Source organism: Anarhichas minor, unplaced genomic scaffold (assembly GCF_050575085.1).
Source record: "Anarhichas minor isolate MPS153535 unplaced genomic scaffold, ASM5057508v1 ptg000113l, whole genome shotgun sequence".
Taxonomy (NCBI): Eukaryota; Metazoa; Chordata; class Actinopteri; order Perciformes; family Anarhichadidae; genus Anarhichas; species Anarhichas minor.
In genome coordinates, this window is record NW_027466559.1 from 76,024 (window position 1) to 94,872 (window position 18,849).

The 18,849-nt window shown below is 41.3% G+C and overlaps 1 protein-coding gene across 2 annotated transcripts; it reads right to left on the reverse strand.

Moving 5' to 3' along the window:
- Positions 1-1,097: 1,097 nt before the first annotated feature.
- On the reverse strand, positions 1,098-18,220 carry copz2 (COPI coat complex subunit zeta 2). 2 transcript variants are annotated; one of them, XR_012950366.1, is made up of 10 exons: positions 17,778-18,220; positions 11,522-11,590; positions 11,068-11,152; positions 10,064-10,155; positions 8,210-8,265; positions 6,456-6,533; positions 6,192-6,243; positions 5,831-5,968; positions 4,611-4,649; positions 1,098-2,183 (listed from the first exon to the last, which is right to left on the reverse strand). XR_012950366.1 is itself a non-coding variant. In XM_076082908.1 (9 exons), exons 1-9 carry the CDS (start codon positions 17,793-17,795, stop codon positions 2,136-2,138), a joined length of 537 nt encoding a protein of 178 aa, XP_075939023.1. In that variant the 5' UTR covers positions 17,796-18,173; the 3' UTR covers positions 1,098-2,135. The 2 variants fall into 2 exon arrangements, 1 of the variants encoding a protein (XP_075939023.1); XM_076082908.1 differs by lacking the exon at positions 5,831-5,968 and having other exon boundaries at positions 17,778-18,173.
- Between the last annotated feature and the right edge of the window lie 629 nt (positions 18,221-18,849).

Genomic DNA, 18,849 nt, shown 5'->3' on the forward strand with positions numbered 1-18,849 from the left:
ACGCTGATTGGTTGAGAAAGATGGAGGAATTTTGGAGATGGGCCGTTGTCAGAGAGAGATGAAAAAGACGAGATGTGATTGGTGGTTTGTGATGCTTTCATGGTATGCTGCATGTTCAACAAGAGACCTTCAAAAGACCTCCGCCCATCGTGGGGCTCGAACCCTCGACCGGAGATTAAGTTTCACGCTCTACCAGTTGTTCAGATTAATGAAGCAACATCGGGGACACGTCTGAGCAAACGTCACAAACGTAAATCGTGTTTGTTTATCTCTTATTTCCTTTCATATTTAAGCCTTTTCCTCAACACCTCTCCAGTGTCTTAGATGCATCTGACAGTATAGTCTCTTAGATATATATACTTTATTCATTAATTACTTATTTTTCTACCAAATGTGTAGGCTTAAACTTCCCACATCCACGCTGAACATGGAATAAAGAGCCTCATGCCTGAGAAATAAACCACACATGCTGTAAAAGCAAACAATACATTTCTATGAAAGTGATCAGGCATCATGAATAAACATCCTGCATCCATAAACCATTCCCTTCACTGCCTCACTGGCTTTAATCAACGCTATCTGCTGACCTGTTAATGGGTTGATTGGAACTATTCATTTTTTAAAATTGTGAATTATTACTCTTTTACCGTTAGAATATCGAAATGTACAATTGAAACAATAGGTCTTTTAAATGAATTATTTCGAGCCTTACTTCTATATTATTACCGAGTCAGTCAAAATAATGTATGCATCAATAGTGAGGTATTTAGTTAGACAAACGGATCCTTAATAATCTTTATTTTTAGCCAACTAATCACATTACTCCGCAGGAAAACCAGAACGAACCATTGGCTGGGGGAGTACAGGCACGTGTCTCCTGACGTCGCTTAGTTTCTACCAATAACATCCCTGACCACGCCCACGACATTGAGCTGCGTGTGTAGAACTCATTGATATTCATTAGGGTCGTAGATCTGACTCCTGATTGGATAATGGGCGCACAAAGTGGACAATGAATTGTATTCTAGACATTAGTGTTTTGGATTAAGCATAAATTAATTTAAAAAAAATGTTAACAACACCAACAGAACGATACATAAAGAATAAATTATTCTTTTATTCTCCATTAAATGTCACAAACAGACAGACAACATCAGACAAAAGGTTTCAACATCCAAATGTAACAAAATGTCTTTGGCTTCTTTTTCTTCTCAACTAAGAAAATATTGAATATTTATGAACATTTTAAAGTCTCAGAAAATAGACATTATCCCATATAATCTTTTTTATAATCTTCAAGGTCCCTTTAAGATGAATTATATGTACAAATATTAATTTAACTTCATGAGAGAATTCCACTGAAAGGATAATATGTTGTTTATTGTACCGACAGTGAGACATTCCCTCTCACACATGCTGCTAACATTGGGTTAGTCTCGTTACGTTCTTTTTAAATCAGCTGAATGTGTCATTTAAGGAGCACAGTCCAAACAATACACTTAATTAAACTGAGAAATACCGTGTGTGTGTGTGTGTGTGTATCTGATAATCCGTGCCTATTCTTATTGCCCAGATTATCTTTGAGATTGATTCAAAAATGATTAGCATACGTAACATTTCATGTAACTTTTTCAGTTTTTAGTGCTTTGGAGGATGGGGGGGCTTCATTTATAAAACAGTGTAAATTGTACACATCAGCAATATGCAAAACAGCTGAAATACATCCCAAATGAAGTGCTTTGAGTAGATCCTGCTCCACCAATAGATCAGTGATCACTAATCAGGCGTCCAGGATTCTCATTGATTAGCTTGGTGCTTAATAACTTGAGACCCGAGTCTCCACATCTCCTTCTGTTCCCTGATGTCATTTGGCCGGTTAAACATCAAACCTGCATGAATATGAGCCGACATCGCTCCCAAAGCAAATAACTTAATTACATGTCACACACAATGTAACAAAATGCCATCACACAAGAAAGATAACCCGATTACCGGCTGCTTAACTGCTACATGAAGCAGCCTGTCAGGCTCGTAACGACATTCCCTTAAGCCTTCTCCTATAAAACAATAACCTTTGGGACTAAAACTCTTTGGGACTAAAGTTTCTTGACAATTCTAAATGTGTCTGGTCCGAGTCATTTCAGTATGGACCATTTGATCTGCTCCTTGGCCGACTGCAGAACCTGGGAACACAGAGACAGAACCAAGACGATAGAATGTAGCATGATGTAGCAAACAGAAGATAAGGTAGAAGTGGAGAAATACTTCTTTAAAAATAAAAAATAAAAATAAAAACAACTTAAAAACGAACGTAATACACATTTTTTTAATGATACAAATATGTGTAGATGCTGTTTAAACCTCTGAGGACTTGTATAGTGTTGCAGTACCACTGTTCACCCACTAGATGTCAGACGGAGCACTGTGAGGAGTTCCTCCGTGTTGAAAGTGAACAGGGATAAGAACTGTAACATACTGGTTTAATGAATTATTAAAATGTCTTTAAATATAATAATTAGTGCTGGGCAACGATTAAAATATTTAATCGCGATTAATCGCATGGATTTTTTGCAATTAATCGCGATTAATCGCATTGTTATGGCAAAGTTCAATAATGAATTCAAAAGTAGTGTATTGCGCACTTTTATTTTAAAAGTACTGCTATATGAACAAAAGGGCAATAACATTTGGTTCACGAGATGCAGGTAGCATGTTTTATACTTAATGTGAATATAATTCATACTTTGTTGGCATCTTATTCTGAAAACCGGATGTTCGTCTGAAGAAACCGGATGTTGTCTCACGTTAATCTTTCCGCTAACTTTCAAAGTCCTTCGCTCGCTCCCGATCTGTGCAGTTTAAATGCGTTTACCGTGAATTTCAGCATATAGGTACACTAAAATTACTGACTACAGGATGTTTGCTGGCTTTTATCTCACTGTTCTTGTCATCCTCTTGTTGTTATGTATATGTATTGTCTCTTGTCTTTCAATTTAAAAAAAAATAAAAATTATAATAAATTTAAAAAATGCGTTAGCGCGCGATAAAATAATTGTCGGCGTTAATTAATGAATGCGTTAACGCGTTAATTTCGCGTTAACTTGCCCAGCACTAAAAATAATATATTCAAATATTATTTAAATATAGTTTTTGAAATGTTGACTGGAACTATGTATTATAAACTCATACCATGTTGAACTATTGCTGTGAGCCTCATTGTGTATGTACATGTATGACAGAGCTCCATGATCGACATTACTGGTGTCGTCCTGAAGCCCTCAACCTCAAAGCAGGACTTCGTTCCAGGTTGTAGTTCCTCATTCTAACAGCAGGGGGTACATGGAGCTCAGGTAACACTCAGTGTGGGATGCTGGGAAATGCAGTCACATTAGTTCTACTGCCGCTTGCATCAACAGCTGTACACAGTGTTGTAGTATAATATAGTAATATCATTTCTCTGCATTTATGGGTAGCCTTTTGTTACTTTGTAGCTTTTTTTAATTAAACATCATAATAAATCGATAAAGTCTGCCCCCATGAACCAGAGTGGATTGACCCAGATCTTACTGGGGTTTCTGGGGGGGGGGGGGTCTTCAATTTCTTAGCTTTTATATGATGATTTGTGTCACATGTACATATAGATATGGAAGGAATGCAATTCTATATCATTTTCCCTGGCCTTTAAAACATCTCTTTACAGATCTTTGGACAGCAGTGAGCGCTGCAGCATGGACTCTATGATGCTCTGGTGTAATGAGCGGTGGAGTGGAGTGCAGGGCGGTTGTGAAGTTAGTAGAGACTTACGTTAGTGGTCAGCGCCAGCTTCTCTGTTATGTGCTGCCGGGGTTCAAGCAAGAGATAAAGAAAATAAAGAGATAAAGAGATAAAGAAAAGCTTAGAGCATGCTACTGACATACATGTGGCAGGAGGGTTCACTGATCGCCATGCAGTTTGACATCAGTCCAGTGTTTAAAGAGCTACAGTGCTCTAGAGGTTGTTGTTGATCCATGTAAATATCCATCAACCCCTTCATCCATTCACAGTTGAGCCTTATTAGTGCTGCCAGGTGCTGTGGAGCTGAAGCAAAGCTAGCTGCTGCTCCACAGGGACATGCGTGGTGAGCTAAAGCGTTAGCATGCAGCCTGGTGAATTTGCAGACGGATGTCAAACTGCTAGCAGAGAACACTCAGCTTCCTGCCATGAGCTCTGTTATTAGCTAATGGTAATCAGAGAGCAGCAGAGAGGAGGTAGACATGCAGAACTGTGGGTCTGTAGTTATCTGTAAGGGTGCTTTCACACCTGTGGTTCACTTCATTTTGTGCGGTCTTGGTTCAGTTGTTTGGTCTGCACCAGGGTTCTATTAAAAACTTTCCCATCAGCCCAAAAACAAACCAAACAGGTGAGGTGTGAAAGCACCCGAAGTATACGTTTCTGTGAAATGTGAAGTTTGTTATTTAATCCATTTCTGCTTCTGTTTGCTGCTGGGAACAGAAGCGATTGCGTAATGTATTGCTGTCTTCAATATCTGTCTCTCTGTACGTGTGTGTGTGTGTGTGTGTGTGTGTGTGTACACGTGCAGTGTCATGTACATGTGTGTGTGTGTGTGTTACCTGGGCCACGCTTTGTTCAGACAATGGGTTTTCATCCGCCTGTAAAACAAAATGACATCAGTGTGTTTATAAGTGAAAATGCAAAAGTCATGCTAACTACTTGATACACACAAACACACAAAACAGAGCACTGCAAACATCATTGGATCAGTGGAAATACCATTACATACTGTATATAAGTGACATTCAAAGCTCAGCCAATCACAACTCATATTAGCATTAATAGCCATGTTAGTGGCTCAAGGGCCGGCAGTGGTGATCTGTCCCCCGATGGCGTCCAGCTGCAGAGCTCCAGGCTCGGTGGAAGATCACGAGTGTTTTAATGCGCTTGTTGTTAATACATAAAGTAGCCTACTGAGCGTATATTTGTATCACTGTATCTCGTCCATGCCACACAATTTTGCTTATAAAGTTATGTAACGTAACTTTAGGCGGTAAATGTGATAGACTCTGAATTGTAAGTCGCTTTGGATAAAAGCGTCTGCTAAATGACTAATGTAATGTAAATAACTTGTACCAACTTTATAGTTGAAGGCTAACGTTAGCTAGCTGTGCTAACATTGTTAGCAAACTAACCTCGTTAGCAAACTACCGACATATACAGCGAAAAAAAGTTCATCATAACCATTTCAATTAACGTTAACGTTAGTTTGCTAACAACATTAGCATATCGAGATAACGTTGGTGAACTTATAAGGTTAGTAAAAGTAATTGGCTGCTTAATGTATGTTAGCTAACTGTATACGTTACAGTTATATTAAATTAATATGGTTGTATTCTTTGTCCTGGTGTTATTGAGCGGACGCTATCGCGTTCTGATGATCGTCTCTGGCGTAAACTATTTCAGACATAATCTCCGTCTCCAAGCTTGAGAACAAAAATAATCGTACGGAGGAGGTGGGCCTCGAGCCTGCAGCTCTGCAGAGGGACTCTTATCGTCAGTCCACCACTTTGGTCCAAATCAAAATACCTGGACAACTATCGGGTGGAGTGATATGACATTTTTTGGTCCCCAGAGGATACAGTAAATATACAGCACCACCAGCAGGTCAAAGTTTTCAAATCTAGAAAAATGCCGATTTTCTGTAAGCCTCTGTTAGTCAGCAAGCTCCATCACCATGCATTTACCTCATCTGTCTCGCCCATCCCTCCTCCGTCCCTTCACTGACACTATCTCACTCTCATTCATTCATTCATTCATTCATTCGCTCTCTCTCTACCTCACAATCCTTCTCTTCATCTCTCTCTCTCCCCCTCTGTCTGTCTGCCTACAGCAGCTGGCTCTTGTCTGTTTGTCCCTCTACGTTACCGGTGATGTAATCAAACAGGACGAAGCCATAGGCTGGCTCCGACATTAGCTGACACCAATCGGAAGAAGAGAGACAGGGAGAAGGAGAGAAAGAAAGGTAAAGCGGGTAAGAGTGGGCAAGAAGCCGACGAGGAGAGCTGTGGGAGTCTGAATGCTCTCATTCTGAACAGGCCAAACAGCTGCTCAAGAGCAGAACATTGGTTTTCCAGTGATGCAAATCAATAAACAAATTGCTGCGATTGGTCGTCGGGAATGACGGACAGTCATCTTACCCTGTAGTTGACCTTCTGTAGGACCAGCTGGGGGTCGCTCTCCAGAATCACCCTGGCAACGGCATAAAAGAGCACAAAACACAAATCAGCACACGTAGGTCAGGGAGTACTCTCAGTCCAGTAGACGAAACACTTCTCTTAAAAATGACAGATGAATCACCACTAGGAGAAAACAGGTAGTTCATATGTGACCTCGCCTGAACGTCCTGTTCATTGACTCAAAGTGAAATAGGTTGATCAGCTGGAGACTTATTTATTTCTTACCCGCCATCGATGATTTCGTCCACAATCAGGAACACTCCCTCCATGTTGTCCAGTAAACACCTCCGCTCAACATTTTTCCTGCAAAAAACCCAAACAATCCAGTCCATCGTACTGTGGCAATGTCACCCGGTCTGTACGTGTAATTAAAGGAACAGTTTGACATTTTGGGAAATGCGGTTATTCACTCTCTTCTCTCGAATCCCATGAAAAGACGTTTAGCCTGACTCCAAAAGTCAAAGAAACACCTACAACTCTTGTTTTACAAAGGTTTGAGGGTTTTAGCAGGATTTGGAGGATCTACTTGTGAAGGAATAGTTTATCCTTCTGTGCCGCCTCTCCGCTGGCTGCCTGGCAACCTAACGACGACAACAAGACTACAGCAAAGTCTGAACTTGTTCTGGCATTAATCCAAATTAAATTTAAACACACGTTAAAGTTTTCTGTTACGCGCCGTTTATTAGTAGCAGTAAGCTAATGCTAGTTGAGTTACCCCCCCTGCATGCTCACAATAAATGCATTTTAATGAGAAGGCAATGGGCACCAGAAGCTAAGGTTAGCTAAGCTAAGTTTACTGAAGGTTTACTCCATGTAGTGTTTTTATGAATGTCGCTACTTCTAGGAAAGAAGTGACCTTTTGTAACTTCCTGACGCTAGCTTAAACATATCTTCATCAGTTCCCCACAGATGGTTCTACTGATCTTTCACTTTGGGAAAACAAAGCGTGCTGAAAATAGATCCAACTCGTAACTTCCCTGTAAAACCATGTACTAACATGTTTCCATTTCTGTTCAAGTATAGGTTAAACAAGGAGATGCTACCAGTCTTTATGCTAAGCTAGGCTAACCGCCTTCTGGCTCCGCCTCCATGCCAAACACCAAGACACGAGGGATTTATGACTCTTCTAATTTCACTCTTCCCAAAATGTCCACTGTTCCTTTAATATCACAGCCCATGCATCATGTTGGGCTAAATCATGATCAAAATGTACAGCCAAATTTAATAGGAGACAACAACACGCGTTTCCTAATAATAAAGCACTATGAACAGGCCATAATATAATCCGTCTATGTCTCCGTCGCTCACACTCTGCATTACTGCTGCCACGGTTCCCATAGCAACCGCATCCGCAGTGGTTTGGCTGATCATGTTGTGTTCAACAATGAGGTATCCTGGTACACACACACACACACACACACACACACACACACACACACACACACACACACACACACACACACACACACACACACACACACACACACACACACACACACACACACACACACACACACACACACACACACACACACACACACACACACACACACACACACACACACACACACACACACACACACACGAGGACTATGTGTCATCATTCAGCTTTCATTTTTCAGATTAAATCACGGTTTCCTTCAGAGTAAAACACACACTGCTGTATTTTAAAAAGGAGCCTCGTTGTGCCCGTGAGAGGCTCTGGTGGAGGGATGGCAGCGTTTGTGTGGATTATATTAGCACTGATGATGATGAGGTTACATGACGAGACTGCTTAGTGCATGTGGTCGGAGAAAAGTCAGTGAAAAATGTCATCGTCACTCCAGCACCTTAACAGAGTCTGTCCGACATCAGAGGAGCAAGATATTGAATTTCTTGTCAATGTTTTTTGTTGTTGTAATTTTTAGATGTAAAATGCCATTAGTGAGAATAATTTGCTTTCACTAACTTTTATTTTACGACTCAATGAGAGTACATACCTGAGGATCTGACTGAGGGACTCAAACAGGCAGCTCAGTACCGACACCAGCATCAGCTGGAGAGAAGAAGAGAAATGGCACTTTATTTTGAAGAGGCATTTATTCTGTTTTGTGGGGGCAAAATTTAAGAACAGGCTACAAATGACACACGTTTGTCATGGCATGTTACCTGCAAACACAGAACAACATTAGCATTATATCTATATATATTGTATTTTTATGTCCATGCCACACTGACATGTTTTAGGTTTTGCCGGCTAACATGCTGGTTTTAGCTACGTTTTGGTCTCCAACAACTACTGAGGGATATATCCGTCTCTTTAGCTGCTAAATCAGAGCTCGTTTCACTGGAAACAGCAGCCTTTAGAATTTCCAGGTAGTGTATCTAAATCAAGGACTTTGTTACGGTTATATTATTATGGTTATTGTTATATACAGTATAAAGATGGCATTTGTCCATGAATTGTCAATTCATTCCAAAAGCTCCTACAGTAATTACACAGTGAAGTACATTGACTTTTCCCATCATGTACACATTCATTTAAAATGTTAAAATGTTCCATAAGCGTTACTGATCAGTTTACGGTGTTATTAAGGTTAGAAATTGACTGTAGTTTACGATCGGGATCTGAAATATTTTCAGATTCTTACTCAGTATTTAGGTATTTAATGGGTTAACTCCTCTTTACCCTTTGTGGTAAATAATGAATGAATTTAAATATGTTCATATATTCACAGCTAATCTTGCGAAAACTAGCTAGATTTAAAAAAAATAAATCATCCATTTTAAAAATCACAGCCCAGTGTTGCCAACTGTTCTCTGATGAAAGAAGCTAGCAGCCCGAGCTCCAAAGTCAGAAGCCCTTCAGCATTGTGAGATGTATGATAGTTATTGTAATTTTTAATAGTAGGCTATTACAAAAATAGTCAGACTGATGGACACATACCCCCTTCCACACGTCATACCTCTATTTGTTGTTGTGGTTGTGAACGAGTACGATCATTTCAAGCCTCTGGTAGAATAGTTGAACATTGCCCTTCTGGCTCCGCTGCAGCCTGTCCTTTCAGGCCTCCCCTCCGAAACCACTCCCCCAAAATGATCATAATGGGCCGGAACGAACAAGGCTCAAGGCCCTATTCACAGCAGCCATTTTGACATGTCATAGCATGGTAAACCTAGTTGTAATTGATCAAATGAATTATGTTCCCATTCCAGTAAGATAGCATGCACAATACCAGGGCGCTGGCCCACCTACATGGAAAAGGGCCATAATGCATGTTAATAATCACACTTGTGTTTATACCTGCAATGACATGTCCAGATGATGGTGAGAAGGGACAGATGTTTAGTACTCACAGCTGCATAGCAGCTTGTGGAAGACAGCGCAGGCAGACAGGCAGGGAGCACCGTCATGCTGATCAGTCCTGCGACAGCCACAGGAGGCTTTTTGACAGAGGATTTGATTGCTTCTGGGATGTAATGACTATTTCAACAAATAGAACCAAAAAAGCTTTAATTCTTCTTCTGCGTGGACTATGGATGTCATTTTTATTTACTACTAAAAAACCTTAATATTACAAAATGACGAAATACGTGGCCTCAATTTGATACCGTAGTTCATAAAGTGTGTGTGGGGGGGGGGCAGTGTTTTAATCTGTAAAATGATATTGTTTAAATTCATAAACTAAAGGATAAGGCTGGTGATAATCTTTTTTTTCTCTATTATTGTCCAAAAACTGTACTTTATTGCGACTCAGTCCCACATACACCGTCCGGCTGTATTAATCCGCCGCTGAGAATATAGTCCCCAACAAGTACACGGTTACCTCCAGATTTAAAGTAATGCCCCCTACCTCGTTCTCCTCAGCACTGCCCACCACATAGAAGAAGAGGTCTATACTGCTCTTATAGACGACGGTCATCCCCTCCACGAACGCTATCTCATCTACAGAGAGAAGACGGAGAGAGGGATGCGTTCAGGATAGAAAAGGAGGACAGACATATTTCTCTTTTATTCACACAATGACTTTATTTTAGTCCAATAAAAAATGACAAAGATTGATAGAAGAATAGGAAAAAAAGATGAGGAAGCAAATGAAAAGAAAAGAGAAAAAGGATAAAGAAAGTGATAGGGGAGGGATGAATGGCACAAGGAGGGCGGAATGAGGAAGGAGAAAGGGAGGATGAGAGGAGATGACAAAGAGAGAAGGGCAGAGAAGGGACAGGTGGGGACGAAGAAAGGCAAGGAGGGAGGTGAAGGAAGGAGACGATAGGATAGGAGACAACAACAACAAAAAAGATATAAACTCGAGAGAGCGAAGGAGGGAGGAAGGAAAGGAAAAAGAAGAAAAGGGAAAGTGAGTAGAAGTTGTGGAATGAGGAAGGGTGAGAGAGACAGGGGAGTGAAGAGATGCTTTAAGGAAGGGAAGAGCAGGACAAAGGGAGGATGAGGCAGGAGGGAAGGAGTGGGGATATAGCATGACATGGCAGAAGAGAGGAGAAAAGGAGGAATGAAGGAGGAGTTTAGAACAACAGGAGGAATACACTGGGTGGGTGATAAGGAGGCCTGGGGCAGAGACTCGGGTATCAGCTGTGTGAAACCTGGAATGAATCAAACTTATTCTGGAGTCCAGAGAAGTGTCTGCTGGAGTTAAAAAAAAAAACAGTGAGGAGATTTGTTTCCTAGATTTTCAAGGTTCACACTAACAACTGTAGCGTGGTTTGGCACGATGGAGAGCAGGCTGCCATAGAAAGGCTTTAGGCTCACGTACAAGTGAAGGAGGAGCAGCAGGTGACATTGGAGACGTGTGCGAGTGTTGAGTGAAGTACACAAGAACAGAGACAGAGAGGAACCTACTGTCTGCTTTGTGTGTCTTGTTAAAGACGTTCCTCTCAAAGTTCTTCTGTTCCTTCATGGAGGGGTAGAGCCCGGGGTCGTAGTGCTGAAACAGACACACGCATCACACAGTGAATGCACACCGGCACTGAGGCTGCTGGTTCCATTCTGGGCTAAACATGGAGGAGCTGATACTGTGAGGAGGGGTTGACAACATGTAATGTAATGAGGCACCATAACAGAGGTTTGGGATGTCTTAGTCCATTAAATATATAATCATTTTTCCAGCAATAGCTAGTTTTTTAGTCTTTTACTATGAAACCCCTATGAGACTTCAACTTGTCCTGCTGTGGAATCCTCGTAATAAACACAAGTCACAGCACGTTTACTTTCACAATGAAGGACATTAAATGAAGGCGTGTGCTTCGTATGTTTTGTCAGGATGGTCAGCAGTGAAGGGTTAATGTGTCCTTACCTTTGACAGAACTCTGTTGCCATCATTGTCCAGAATGAAAACAGCTTTCACTGTGTAGAGGGAGGGTTCCTGCAACAATAAACAGAGAGAACATCTTTAATATTTCAGCTTTTCCGAGTCACATCAGGAAAACTTGGGAGAGGTCTCCTCCACAATGCCACAGCAACAGTAAAAGCATCTGACCGTCTGTTCAACCTGCAGACTTTTGTGCTTTTGTTTCGTCATCCAGTTTGGTTTTGGACTTTCTTTTCCAGATGTGGACATGCCAAAAGACGTTGTCCAGAATCCTGCTCACTCATCCGTCCGTCCGAAGAGTTTTCAGACCCGAGACAAAGTTCTGTTATGCACTGACTAGCATAGAATCACAGTCGGAGTGTATCACAGAACTTAGACCAGGAACTTACACAACATCCACCGTACAATTTTCCCAGCTTGCATTACCATGGTTACGGGAGGATGAAGATGCCGAGGAGGACGAAGACATTTGTATCAACCACCTTTTGATTCAGGCATACTGGTCTGATAACGGCTGAACTGTGTTAACGTGGGTATAAAATCCCTTTTTACTTTTTTAGGCTTCACTTCGCGACAGTTCTTTGAGCTAAATGCTAATGTCAGCATGCTAACATGCTCACAATGACAACGCTGACGTGCTGAAGTTTAATGGGTGTAATCTTTGCCATAGTTCCTGTCATAGCATGTTAGAATGCTAACATTTGCTAATTGGTGCTAAACACGATGTACAGCTGAGGCTGATCGGACTCGTTCTGCAGATGTTTGGTCATAAACCAAATTTAAATTTTGACCTGGTGATGGCGGTAGATGAAAAGTCAGATGAACACCAAAGTCTTTATGAATCTTTTGGGAACCCCCAAAGTGATGAGACGACCAACCAACACATCCAACCCCTGAGCTGCATAATGGGGGCTATTATTCAATGGTCAGAATTTCAACCAATCAACTTTTGATGAAACTTGAAATTATGTCTCTTGTGACTGACTGGCTTAAGAGTATTCTTCATTATTCCTTCGGTACAACAGGTGTGTGATTTTTGCAAGACGGGAGCATAGAAGAATGACATGAGTTGGCATAGTACTGGTTCCCTCGAAAAAAAGCCAATGGGATTTTTTGGGGATTATTGCAGAAAATAAGCTCTGTGGCTTGATACTTCAGCAAGATAATCTTCACAAATGAACCTCCATATAAAAAGAATAGGAGTAGAACCGACATTCACATTCAAATAAACGTAGCAGGATGGTCAGAGCAACGGGCATTTTTAATGCGGCCGTTATATACACATGCACATGTTTTCACCGGTTTCTCTTGCTCTCACACACACAAGAGGGCACACTTTTAGGCTGACCCATGTTGGTGGACGCAACGGGCAAAAAAAAGGTAGTGAAGAAGAAGACAAAGTAGCAAACATGGATGTAACAATGCATATTATGACACTCACACAAAAATCGGCTTCGCAAACGTTTTTCAGTAAGAGGAAAGAAATGCAGTCCAAAGGTTTGTCAGGCCTCAAGGATTCAAACGATGACAAACTGATTATTAACATAACTTTTGTTTGTTCACAAGAAAAGGTCCCGGGTACCTTTAAGGTAGGCTTGTGCCGATGGGCCATCGGATCGTATGCCGATGACTGAGGATTGTTTTTGCTACAAAGATATTAAGGCAGTTTTAACTTACGATCATTATAAAAATAATCTATCTGCTGCATACCATGCATGTAGAGATGTTTCTGGCGGAGCGGCACGGCCGCCCGCTGAGCCTCGTCGATCAGCACGAGTGACGAATACAGTTCAAATCCTTGGATCTGACATATGCCCATACGCCTGCTCACCAGAACTCTGCTCTGCGTTCCATAGGAGCAGTTAACGTTATGGATGTGATTTGGATTGTGAAATTAATGACAAGATAATAATGTTAAACAGAACATGAGGCTGTGTTAAACATTTCAATAGAAATTTTCCCACTCCTGTTTATTCACCTAACTGTAACTGTATCGCTTGCAGAAAGCTTAAAGATGTGATTATTTCAAAGCTCCGTCATTAATAAAACCCAATGTGAAGATATTACGTTTTTCTTTGACACTAAAACTAAACCCTGCCATGCCGGCATTAACGGCTTGACGTTATGAAAATAGAAAATCATCTACTGTAACATTTAACAGCATTAAATAACATTCTGATCACGTGTGAGGTCGACCATATTCCACAGAACCTGTTTTACTCTTCACCTTAAATGGCTTGTATAATAGCACGCTAGTTTTCTCAGTTGTTCAATATTCATACGTAGCCTTTAGGTCTAATCCTTACTAGCGTGATGCAACATGTTTTAATCTAGTTAATACTGTCTGTACTTTATAACTAGACTAAGTTTGAACTTCTAAAGCACTGGTGCAACCGGCTGCTGATCCCTGGTCCTGCCCTGTCCTCAGGGGAGCAGCTCTTTACATAAGATGATGAACACACCTCGATGTCTAACATAGCAACGCAACATCAATTACTGTTAATGTCACATAGTTGGAAATAGCTGTGGAAATTAGAAATCTGCAAAGTGAAACAGACTGAGCAAAGAGGGTTAAATGTAAAAGGTTAAAGCCTATTTGACAAACTGCCTCTCTGGATCAACATGGCCAGCTAAATGCCTAAAAAAGAATATTGGCTGTTTGGTTGAAACATAATGATTTTCTCTGGAGTGCATGTTTATAAATGGGTCACGGATTCAGACAAAACCAGAAGACCAATTTAGACATCTGGAGACAGTTGGCAAAAACAACAACATCAAAGCTTCTGGCAAGTTGGACTTGGCAGTTGTCTTGACCGCAAATTTGATTTACTTTTTGATGTTTACCACATTATGGACACGACATAATAGCAGGACCTTTTCTACGCATTTTGCTGTGATCCAGAATAAGTGACAGTAGCTGCGACCTGTTTCATGTCAGCTTTTCTAACAATAGCCTCCATAAAAGCATATTACATGATGCAATTAAAAAGATTGTCAGACATTTTTTGCTTCCATCTGCTTGCTAAACAGCAAGATGCATTATTCTTCCAGAGTGAAGGGAGAGAGAGAGAGAGAGAGAGAGAGAAAGAGAGAGAGAGAGAGAGAGAGAGAGAGAGAGAGAGAGAGAGAGAGAGAGAAATGTCTTCAGAGAATAGTTTGACATTTGAAGACACTTATTTTTGAGTTTGATGAGAAGACGACCACTCTTCCAGTGTCGTAACCCATCGGCTATCGCTCTGACGACGGTTTAGCCTCTAGGGACAACGACCGATAATTCTGTGGTTCCGATGTAGCCAGCGGCTATCCTGGCCATGACTTCCTGTTCCGTGCGCTGCTCATTGTAGTCCGATTAGCAACTCGAGACGCCAGAATTGAATTGAGATTGAGCCACGACGTCTACAACCGGACTGTGTGTCTGCATTCATATGCGGACATCCATTTGTAGAGATTAACAAAAAAGCTAAATCAAACATGATTGGTCAATACTACTCAGACTACAAACGGAAACCAGAATGCTTCCGATACCAAAAGCTTGTCCTGTTGCCTACAGATTTCATATGCAGATATCCATTTATAGACTCTGAGATTACCCTTCTTCCATCTGAATATTAAATATGTAGCTCGGGCTAGCTGCAAATACGCTTAGCACAACACAAAGACTGGAAACGGGGACAGATTGAACAAACAACATCAATTGTTGAGCTTTAGAAATGTTGGTAGGTGGGTGTACTTACCTTTGGACAGAGCCAGTCTAGCCGTTTCCCTCGCTTCCAGTCTTTGTGCTAAACTAAGCTAACCAACTACTAGCTAGCTGTAGATTTACCGAACAAACATGAGATGAGTGGTGTCGATCTTCTCATCTAACTCCCTGTAAGAAAGCAACGAAGAGTATTCCCTGACATGTCAAACTACTGCTATATTTCTGACCAACACTACCTATGTTACTACATGTCTGATAGGATAGGCTATATGTATAACATACAAGGACTACAATGTAGGTGATGACTCAACAGTTTTTTTTTTGTTTGATTTTCTCAGAATAACTGCAAAGGAATACGACGCTTTGTACCAGATGACTTGGACAACACAGATTGCTGATTTTCCCACCAGCACATGAATGCAACATTATTGTTGCTAACAAATGTGAAAACCGTAGAATCCTCACGTCTGGATCAACTCCAAATCAAATTCAGTTTGACCATTACTTTCTCCGTCTTTTCTATGTGATGTAATTGATTTATGAATTGGGAGATAATAAGTGATGGGAGAATAAAGTCTTTAAAATGAACATTGTAAATGATCTTATTAATGATTTTCCTTTTCCATGGTCTTGCTTTTGGATATTGCTCATGACGACTAACTGCAAGTCACATGTTATGTTCCACATCGCTGCAGTAGTGTAGTCGTGGTTTTTGTTTTAATTTATCACTTTTTAATTTATTCCATTTTATTTTATTTTATTCACCCTCCAAGCTTTTTTTGGTCCCTTTCCTTTTTTAAATTTCCTTTAACTCGAACACACTACTTTTTGTCAGTAGTGGTGCAAAACGTCCGACCTACTACTAGAAAGAGCACAATGGAACGCCACTCAGTCGCAGTTCCTACTTGTAAACTTGGGGGAAATCCATCGCCCTCACGAAGAAGCAGTTGTCTGACGTCACACAATTGAAGCGTACACTTGTAAAATAGTAAACCATCAGTTTGTCACGGCGGCCATGTTTTGCTGTTGGCACCTGGAACACTTGGAGTTCGGAAGTTGGACATTTTAAATGTAAAATCCCGACCTCCAACTTTGACCTGAACGCAGCGTTAGAAAGCAAACATCACTGGTTGTTTTGACCATTTTGAAATATATAAAATCTGTCTCTCAACTTTATGGACGTGCAAAGCTAAACTGCTGACGTACTCTTTTGACCGTTTTAAAATTTGTGCTTGTAATGGAATATTTGTAAGCGGTCAAAAGAGCTATAAAAACAGAGGAGAAAGTGTATCGAGTTTTTATAGCTCATAATGTTATAATTGAATAGCATCAGTCTCATTATGCAGATGACGTGTTACATGATTCTACAATCCACTATTGGATTATTATTATTATTCATATGTTGACATGTGAGCAGAATTTTACTTGTTATTTTGGCCGAGGTGGAGCTGATTTTAACTAATGAGTTTGTTTCAAGTATTAAAAGTTAAAGTACTCATTAGTGTGCAGAAAACTGGCACATTACAGTTTATAATGTTGCATATTATATTGTTTGATTATTGTTACCACAGTGCATTATTGTCCAATTTGAACTACAATTAGGTACTGTTAAATAGTTCCTCATATTCTAAGATGAGGATATGTTTCATAGCCTTTATGTAAAATATACATTTGTAAAGTAACTAAACTATAGGTGTATTATCATGGATGTACTCGGGTAAAGTACTGCACTTAAGTTACATACAAGGTAAATGGAAATACAGTGCGCAAGGCAAACGGGGAGAGAGAGAGAGAGAGAGAGAGAGCGAGAGAGAGAGAGCGAGAGAGAGAGAGAGGACGTGGCACCTACTCTGCTCTACACGTCAACCGATCTGTGCACATAGCGCTCCACACAAGCGGACATTTAAACACGCACGCACACGCGCTTTTAACTACACACCACACACAAACACTGCCACGCGAATCGCCCCCCGCCCCCCTCGTGCGACACTTGACTGTGTCTCTACGGGCTGTAGTCTGGCTTTAGTTGTGCCCTGTTGCGCTCCGCGCTGGACTGTGCCTGGATAAGTGGATAACAGCTGACTGGCTCAGCCGGTCTGTTATAACGGAGTTAAGTTAACACCTGACTAGAAGTTGTCACATCGAAACCAGCGCAGACGATCCCCTGTAGCAGACTATTTTACTAGAAGAAGAAAAAACTGTCTTTTAGAAGCGCTGTCTGCACGTGAAACACTACTGGGATCAGACCAGGCCTGTGCGCGTCCGCGATCGCATAACATGATCGCGATCGTGTATTTAAAGAATGAATCAAACCCATTCCTGATTTATGAACGATCTGCAGCCTCTCCCCCCTCCACTCCTCCTCCCACCCCTCTCTCCCTCGCTCCCTCTCCCTCTCCAGTATCTCCCACCTCCGAAACTGCCATAATGCAACAAATGGTCCCGTGCGCTGATACAAGCAGTACAGAAAAAATAAGCTTACACACGTTCAGAACCTGAACCCTCTGGACCCCGAAACTAAAGGTGAACGGAGAGGCTCACCAGAGTCGCGTAGTCCATCGCCGCCGTGCTCGCTCGGTGTGTTGACGTGGACAGCTCTGAGCTGTCACACCGAGATCACTGCCTTTCTTTTTCTTTTTTCTTTTTTCTTTTTTTTACGGAGCCGCCCGGGCGCGATCCCGGCACCCGCAGCAGCCAACCGGATAAACCCACAGTAGCACGAGTGTACAGCACAGCGCGCGTTCCCGACTGCCTTTTCCTCCCTCCCCTCGCTCTCTAGCCTTTCACAATAAAAGTTGTTGGGTTCCTTTCGGAGGCCGTTTACAGCTCACCGCGTGTGTCCATGATGTTAAATTGAAGCATGAGGCTGTGATATTCTGTATTTTAGATTTATAGTCTTTGTAGACAAACAATTAACGCCTGTGGAGCCAAACCTGATATAGCTTGTCATTATCATCCAATTACAACAATATATCAGCATGTTCCCTCATTATGAAGAACCCAGGCCCTGTTTATCTTTGATTTAATCCCATATGGCCGCCATAAATGGTCATTGGCGTGTATTAATCCGCTTCAAAACATAGACAAATGCGGTATTTCGTCCTGTTTGAGCGCGGTTCTGTGTTTGTTTTGAAATAATCTATACATTTGCGAGGAATTTGTTAAAGATTGTCTGAGGAGGTCTGACAGCCACAGACAGGTGTGGTGAGGTCGGAGGTATCGAGAGACCAACTAACACATTGTTGGTGTTGGTCTTGTCGTGGGATTTGTTGACAGCGAGAAGAATATCGAATAACATACGCCTTATAGTTTAGATAAAAGACAGGGCTAGTGGTGAGCATAGACTCTCTTGGCATGTGCAGGTTTTGGGTCTCAGCATGCACATGTAGCATGAACTGTACACAATGTTCATTCATTTTAGGGTACTTATAACTTATTCCCAATACCAAATGCTAATAATAGCATGTTTTTGTCTCTTCTATCAGCTGGTTTTTAAGAAACAAACAGACATACGGTGACAAAAACACATCCATGCTGAGTAACAACTATGGTATCAGTTCCTTGTCCCTGCCCTGCACGGTTTGGGTTAGGTATTTGGTATAACGTTATGGTA

Bases quoted from the DNA above. Each gene is read 5' to 3' on its own strand.
- copz2 (XM_076082908.1), bottom strand. The intron at 10,156-11,067 runs GTAGGTTCCTCT...TTCTCTCTGTAG, and splicing joins CAAGACACACAAAGCAGACA to ATGAGATAGCGTTCGTGGAG. The intron at 2,184-4,610 runs GTAACACACACA...CTGTGTTCCCAG, and splicing joins CTGAACAAAGCGTGGCCCAG to GTTCTGCAGTCGGCCAAGGA.